An 8,051-nucleotide genomic window follows, 5' to 3' on the forward strand; every position below is an offset into this window, starting at 1 on the left:
TGTGTGTGTATGTGTGTGTGTGTGTGTGTGTGTCTGTGCTCTTGAAGCACTGCCTCCAATTATATATTAATCACTACGCTGAGACACTCACTCTCTACATCTCTCCCCTCGAGCAGACCGTGGCGCTGTTGAACACACACACACACACACACACACACACACACGCACGCGTACACACACACTGTATACACACTGTGTTCTTTCTTGAAGCACACTAGCTACGGAAAAAAACCAATAACAAGCAGGGAGCTAAGAGCCCGGATCAATTCCCTGTGTATTTGTCTGTGTGTGTGTGTGTGTGTGTGTGTCTGTGTGTGTGTGTGTGTGTGTGTGTGTGTGTGTCTGCAGGTGTATATTTTAGGCAAAGTGAGGAGATAGAAAGAAAGAGGAGAGGCACACACCATCTGCCTTCGTGGACCAAATAGAAGTCTCGTTCTGTCTGTTTTCCTCGTCGTGAAGATTCATGTTGTTTTGTTCTCAAGCACAACATCCTGCAATGCATTGTGGGAACATGGGCAGAACTCCTTCTTTAGATCAGTTAAAAACACAGCGGAGGTAGAGATGCTAACAGCCGTAGCTTGTAACGTGCTGAAGCTTCAGAGACACCTCCATCTCATAGAGCTGATCTGATGTTGTGTTGTGTTGTTGTTGCTGTGTGTGATGTGATGGGTCTTCTAGTAGGAGAACCTAACATCAACTAACAGCTACACAACAGTTGTAATTATTGATTTCATGAGGATTTATCATATTGGACATTATGCATCACTCAACTACAATTAATATTACTCCAGAATACTTTGTTGTACTTGAAAATACGTCTTCAGTACATTGTTTTGAAGTGTAAATCAATTTATTTGAGTTATTAGAATTCAACTTGCAGGTTTTGTAACATTATTATTATGATCATTAGGCTGAGAAGTCAGGAGACATTTTCATTGAACGTTGGAAACACACCGGACTCGGACCACCGGACTCTGTCATCCCGCTCATCTCCATCCAGATGCTCCATCCCAACGCAACGAAGGTGAGCTTTGTAAAAACGGTCCGATTAGAAGAATCTTTAAAGCTGACCAGTCTCTTATTTCCCTGTGATGCGCTCGCTGTCGGCCTCTCCTCTGGGAAGGAGCGCTTGTTTCGTTCATGGGAGGAGAAGCGTCACAAAGTAGGTCACTTATCCCACGTTTCACTGCAGGCACAAAGCAGATGGGTGACAGTGGTGATTGGCATCAGGGACTCTCTCTCTCTCTCTCTCTCTCTCTCTCTCTCTCACTCTCTCTCTCTCTCTCTCTCTCTCTCTCTCTCTCTCTCTCTCTCTCTCTCTCTCTCTCTCTCTCTCTGTCTCTGTCTCTGGATTTATCTCAACTTTTTCCTTTAGATGTGGAACTCGCTTTGCCTTTTTTTACACTATTGTTTTCATCTCCATCTGCTAAAGTTTAGAAGAGCAAGAATTCAACAAGCAAAAAATACATCTTACATCTAATAAAAATATAATACCACGTCTGTATGTGTTGTACCACAACAAATAACATGCCAAACAAAATGCCATGAACCATGAACATCGATCCAAATCGTTAGAGAGATCCACAGTTCAGACATTTTAGTCTGAACCAACGTGATCATCTCGAGCCAAGCTAAAGCTGCCATTAAATCCCTATATTTAAAACCAAATAAATGAGGTTTTGTCTACTTTAAGCGGCCTCATCACCACCAATCAGGATCAACATCCATGACGCACAGACAATTAGAGAATAATCATATCATCTGAAGTGTTGGTCAGCTATCAGAACGCATTAAACAGGAAATCCCAGCGTTCATTAACTGCATGTGACTTTGTAATCATCAGGTCTTCCTTCACCGTGTTTCACCACCAAGTGAAGAAATATAGAAACCTAATCTTTTATTATCATTTAAACATACATATGCTGAAATGAACAATGATGCGTAATGATTGGCAATAGCAGAGTAACATCAAAGTGTATTTTCTATTTTGATTACAGTATTTCTGTAGCAGTCTCTCTCTCTAAAGGCCCACGTGAGATTATTCCCATCACTGGTTTGCTGTTCTGTCTTTGTTTTCTCCCAGTTATTAAATTAAACTAATCAAAAGCCTCTGGTTCCCCCCCCCGGTGCCCTCAGAGGTCTGCGAGTGCGACAGTAATAGTTTGTTTCTCGAGGGCCACAGCTGGCGCTCTGCTGGGAGCTCATGAAGACTTCGTACAAGTGAACCCTGATGACCGCCGAGGAAGATCCACGAGCTCCTGCGTGTCCCACCTGCTTCGTTTTCATGCCCACTTAGCCTCATGTCACACACACACACACACACACACACACACACACACACACGTCCTCCCCTTTCTGTTCAGAAGAAGAAGAGCTGCCTTTCTCCCCATCCTGCCGCTGCTTGTTAGAGATGACAGAAATAGTCGTGTGGATGACTCACTGCTCCGAGTCTTTACTGGCACCAGGTGCCGTCAACAAGCATTTGTGCCACCGGGAAAATAAAAAAGAGCCGTCGTGCATTCACGTCGTCGTGAGAGTTCGGTGAAACGCATGAATCCATTCAGAGACTCATTTGCTAATGTTTAAGGGGAGCAACAGTCATTTTATGTGACAGCTGCAGCTCAGATGATGATGGATCATAAAGACTTATTGGATGCTCTTCAGATGCAACTAGACTGCAGATAGCGTGTTTATTTATGGTGTCCACCTGATGAATCTGACTCATATTCACGCCGCTGAAGCTTAGCTTTTGGTCTTCACTGACTCCTGAGGGAAAGAAATTGTCCATAAGTTTATTACCATCTGCCACGTGGAAGGGTTGTTCAGCTCTTCAAAGTACAGAAGCTCATCACATTCACAAAGAAACACATGCATGTGTATTATCTCGTGGTTATGAAGTACTACGTCATAATCACAGGTGAAATATCTCATCAGAAAAGATCTCGTTATGCTCGTTTTTTCTCTTCCTATTTATTGATCCGGAGCGTCTGAATCTGTGAATATCTTTCCAACTTTACCAAACTATGCTTTAACTTTTCTCCTAATTATGAGATCAAGATTTTATAATTACGGGATCTTTTCTTGAAATAACGACACGGTATCTAATAATCACGAGAAAAGATGTAGTTCTTTTTCTTCTGTAAAGGCAATGCGCTTTGATATCAAAGGACTTAATTATTGTGATTATCTCAATGCACAGTTTATAGTTTTGTAGAAACCGAGAGATCCGGATGTGCATTATTTTATTATTTTAATCTTCAGCAGTGGCTTTTTCGATCTCGAGATGAGATTTACACGATCCGTCTTATAAATGGATTGAAGAAGTGGATATCCAAAAAGAGGCTCCACAACTATAGAAAAACGATTCATGTTCTTCTATCAGTTCCATAATCGATGCAGCAGTCAGTAGATATGTTCTTGTTGTGGTTCATACACTCATGGTCCTTTCTTGTTGTTTGGTATTTCTATTTCCTGCATCTTTCTTGTTGCATGTCATCAGACGCTGAGCAGTGTGATGGTTCCACCTGCTGGAGGAGTCAGAGTGGAGAACGTTTCCTCTGCAGCTTCCTGTTGGTGCAGATGCTGAAATTCATTTAGATGAATCGCTGCGCTCGGAAATGTATTTTAGATCTTTATCTTTAAGCATCTAACCAAAAACCCACAAAGTAGCACAAAGCACTGTGTCTCATGTCCTCACAGGTCTGCAAGTAATACAGTAACACAAACAAAGCTACAGCTGCTTTTCTGCTGCTAGCTCATGAAAAATGTGTTAAAAGTGAACCCTTGTGACCCAGAGGAAGATTTATGAGATCCTGTGTCTCGCACCTGCTCCCCCTCCACCCCCCCTCCCTCCCACACACACACACACACACACACACACACACACACACACACACACACACACACACACACACGGAGTATAATACATTATTTCATGGTAGCTGCACACAGATCTGCACACTGTGACTACGTTTAAGTTCCCGTTCTACAACCAAGTGGGTGAGCGAATTACGAATTAGCTAATTTATACATTGTGGCTCCAGTGATAGGAAGGGAAATGCATTCCACAAATAATTCAAAGAGTGATGCTTTATTGGCTTTGTTTCAACAAAGCAAGATCTGACCCACTTTCGTCCGTCTGTAGTGCATTTATTAACACTTAAGCCTCTCGAGACACTTCCATCACAATGGCAACAGCCTCATGAATGACCAGAAGAAGGCACAGAAGAAACATCTAAGCTGCTAACACCTCAATTACACCTGAACAGATAAAATCTCACTAAAACTCTGCAGTGAACAAAGTGTTTGCACAATATAAAAACCACTTGAGTCACATTTACAGTAAGTTACCGTTGACCTTTTTTAAGGGTTAAGTGCAGCACAGTACAGTTTGTATGGTGGTGAATGAATGTGATCACACCGGTTCCTCAGGCGTGGAAGAGAGGCAGCACTCGAACGATGCTTTGTCTGCAAATCGGGCATCGACGGTGTGGGAAAGCCTGGAAGCAGCTGTGGCAGCAGCACACGTGTCCACAGTCCAACAGAATACAGTCACGTGGCTGGCTGAGGCAAATCACGCAGACATTTTCTATGAGCTCCTCGGCCCCATTTTGAGCGTGCGCTCTTGAGATTTCAGTCTGCAGTCTCTCAAACTCCCTCCTCTCCTGGTCCCAGCGAACCTTTAGCGTGTGGTAGTAGCGTCGGCCGACCCAGAGGAGTACTGCCGCGCCCGCCAAAGCAGAGGCAATGGCCAGCGCCTTCCACCACAGAGCCGTGCTCTCCTGCTCGCCCAGCAGAGTGTCAAAGTCTGTGATGCTCAAAAAGTACTGCGAGCCATCTGAAGGGGGTCGGAGGTTCAGGGTCCCGTCCCCGTCCAGCATCAACTCACCCACGCCGGTAAGAGTTGAGCCCACCTGGAAAAAGAGGGGATATTCGTGAAATGTTTTCCCCTAATATTTGAGGAAGAAAAAAAGGAATAGATGTTATCAAGTTGACTGACTTTGAGCATTTCCTCGGTCTCCAGTTGCCCTTTAAGCTTCTCCCCGCTGAGGTATTGTCCGATGATGTCGCCCAAGCCGTAGTTGACTTGGTGGAACTTCTCGTGGGTCGTCTCCATGTAAAGTCCGGAGGCCTGCAGAGGGCACAGGACCCTGACGGTGGTCTCATTGGATCCCACCAACACAAAGGGCACCGCAGTCACTCTGTGGTGCAAGACTTTTTCACTGTCCGTCCTGCAACATGGAAAGGGAGGAACATGAGGTGATTGTAACGTGTTACATGTTGCATGTAACAGTCTGAGGTAACTAAGTGGCATCACTTGAATATTATCAAATCGGGCTAACAGAAAGCCTGCAATACAAACTGCTTTGTGGAATTTGAAAGCTGTGAAGGCCAAGTTATTTTATATGGGATCACTATATTTCCATTTTCTGACTTTTAAGTGCATTTCTATCAACATCCAAGAAGTTATGACAAATGGGAGCTGAGATATTTCTGAAAAGCTCCAAAATATCTAGCTTACCGCTTAATAATGCAGATGCCAGAAAAGGAATAAGAAAACATCACATATTTCATGTGTACCTGATTTTAGAGCAGCAGGAATCTGATTTTATGTTCAACGTGTATCATGTGGGGTGTCCTGATAGTCACATTATTAAGTAGCAGTCTAAAAAAAATCTCCTTGCAATGACAACTTATAGTGACAGAATGCTTTTTCTACACCACAAACGTCAGAGAAGAAACGTTCACCTTTCAACCTCCAGAGGCCAGTTGAGATAAGTTTGTCCTCCTTCCTATATCTAGAGGTGACGTACTATTTAAGGCGCATACCACATGCATGTAATATCTCTGGGTCTGGGAACCTTTGCTGCTTGCCATACTCTTCTCTCTCTTTTTATTTTCCTGTCAGCCTCTAAACTGTCCACTATTAAATAAAGGTAAGAATGAAGTATCATGCAGAGTATCATAACAATGCTAGGTATTATTGTCTTGATAGAGTTCTCACCAAGTGCGTGAAAGGCTGTTCCACACCAGCCTGTGTTCTCTCAACATGAATTTCTGCAACACCCCGACAAATTCTTTTTGGAAGTGGCTTGTGAGAGTCTCACCTGCTGGCTGCACAGCACCTACAGGATGTCCACAAGGTAGAGAGTAAGAGACAAGGACATTGCACCAATTTCTCAGTGTAAATATAAACTGCAGTGACACCCTGTTTACCTTCAATGACAACATACTGTAGACACGCTCCTGGAGTAACTTTCAAAATATCTTTGAGTTTTCCATCGATGGCGAAGTGTGGAGCATCCTGACAACACAACACACAGACTTTAGTACACACACTGAAGTAGACAGAGGATTTTAAGCAGTGTGTGAAAACTAAAGATTGTTTGCATGGTTTTACAACTAATGCCATACCTCCCAATGGCTTTAACAGCATGAAAATGTCGAGATATAACAACACAAAGTTATGCGAGATCATGTCGATTACACATGAAATACAACTAACATCAAGTTTGTCTAGTGTCCGCCGGCTCTTCCTATAGAGATAGTAACAGACGCCTGAGAGGGCAAGGCTGGCCCCGAGACATGCCGCCTCTGTAATCTTCACAGGAAATCCATCCATTCCCTCTGAGCCTCCTGTCACTGCAAACCTGGAAGAAGTTAAAACAAAGTATTGTTTCCTATCAAAGATGACAAAAAAGTGCATGTTGGTGCACATGTTTAAAAAGGCTATGACTCAATGCAGTGTAAAAGTCTCATCTGCTAAACTGAAACCGCTTTGAATTGGTCACCGTCATCAACTAAAATTCGACATATGTACGCTGTTAGTTGAGGAACATGCAGACATCAAGTGTTACTGATATGATAGAAATAACAGTAGCAATGGGATCACACAATGAGAGATGTCTTGTATTATACAGCTAGAAATAAATAAAGGAAAATTATGTCAAAATGTACACTTGGGTATCATGGAATTTTAATTTACACCTTGCATTTATACATACATACATAAATAGAAATAACATATTTCAGTAGATACTCTGACTGGGGCTAGGACTTGGATACGTTTGGTTAACTGTTGGACTGAGGACAGAACTTGCAAAAATAATAAATAACTTGAAATATAAATACATATATGGCATTAAAAGGCACCAATGTATGTATGTAAGTTGAAAATAGTTTTAACATACACTTACAGAACACTTGTTTACATGACTATTATCTGATTGTCTAAGCACTGTATTTTTTACTTAAATGTAATATCTATTGCACTTTTGTTGTTGTTGTTGTTGATGATGTATCTCGTCTGTCTGATGTTATGCACCTTCCGCCAAAACAAATTTTCATCTGTGTAAACAGTCCTGGCAAATAAATAAATGGTGCTGATTCTGATAATTATATGTTTATCGAGTCATTCAGGTTATGTAGTTTTTATTCGAGAAGGTTCCGCCCTCCACAAACTATTACATGACGCTATACATATCTTACATAATGTCAGGGTGAAGGTAAGACACACAGACGACAGACACAAGCTCACATAACCACCACTAATATCTCATTATAGCGTTAGCTCAACTAGCTTGATCTTTTGCAGCAATCCCAACGTGAAGTCAACGACACTGCCTTTGTTAACAGTGCCATTACAACACGGTGCATTGTAACTAAGTTATATCATGTGACCGTACCACTTGTCACATGAAAGTATTTGGTTTTAAAACATTGGTTTGCTAAAGTTAGCTGCTAGCTAACGGTATGAGGGAGCCGGGGGAAGGAGTAGTGACCTCTAACCTTTTGTTTTAACAACATGAGCATAATTCAACCGTGTAAGCAACGGTGCTCGATGGACGAAGGTGTACATGTCCTAACTGTCAAGTACAATGAATTATAGATAAGTTATTTGTTTTTACCTGTCAAGATGAATCTCTCAAGCGGCTCTCAAGTTGGCATATTCGGTTGAACGGAGTTCCATGTCACGTGACGGAGGCGAAGGAAACGTCACGCTAGTACGTCTCACTGCGCATGTCAGTTCTCTCTCTCTCTCTCGCAGTCGC

At 42.4% G+C, this 8,051-nt stretch overlaps 1 protein-coding gene across 1 annotated transcript; it reads right to left on the reverse strand.

Annotated features, from left to right (window-relative positions):
* Window positions 1–4,074: 4,074 nt before the first annotated feature.
* On the reverse strand, window positions 4,075–8,051 carry mul2 (mitochondrial E3 ubiquitin protein ligase 2). The gene is made up of 6 exons (XM_068568704.1): window positions 7,908–8,051; window positions 6,506–6,650; window positions 6,217–6,304; window positions 6,005–6,125; window positions 5,000–5,231; window positions 4,075–4,913 (listed from the first exon to the last, which is right to left on the reverse strand). The coding sequence occupies exons 2-6, from the start codon at window positions 6,620–6,622 to the stop codon at window positions 4,428–4,430; spliced, it is 1,044 nt and encodes a 347-aa protein (XP_068424805.1). The 5' UTR covers window positions 6,623–6,650; window positions 7,908–8,051; the 3' UTR covers window positions 4,075–4,427.

This window comes from Clinocottus analis, unplaced genomic scaffold, assembly GCF_023055335.1.
Source record: "Clinocottus analis isolate CAN_PGR_092001 unplaced genomic scaffold, fCliAna1.0.p SCAF_11, whole genome shotgun sequence".
Classification (NCBI taxonomy): domain Eukaryota; kingdom Metazoa; phylum Chordata; class Actinopteri; order Perciformes; family Cottidae; genus Clinocottus; species Clinocottus analis.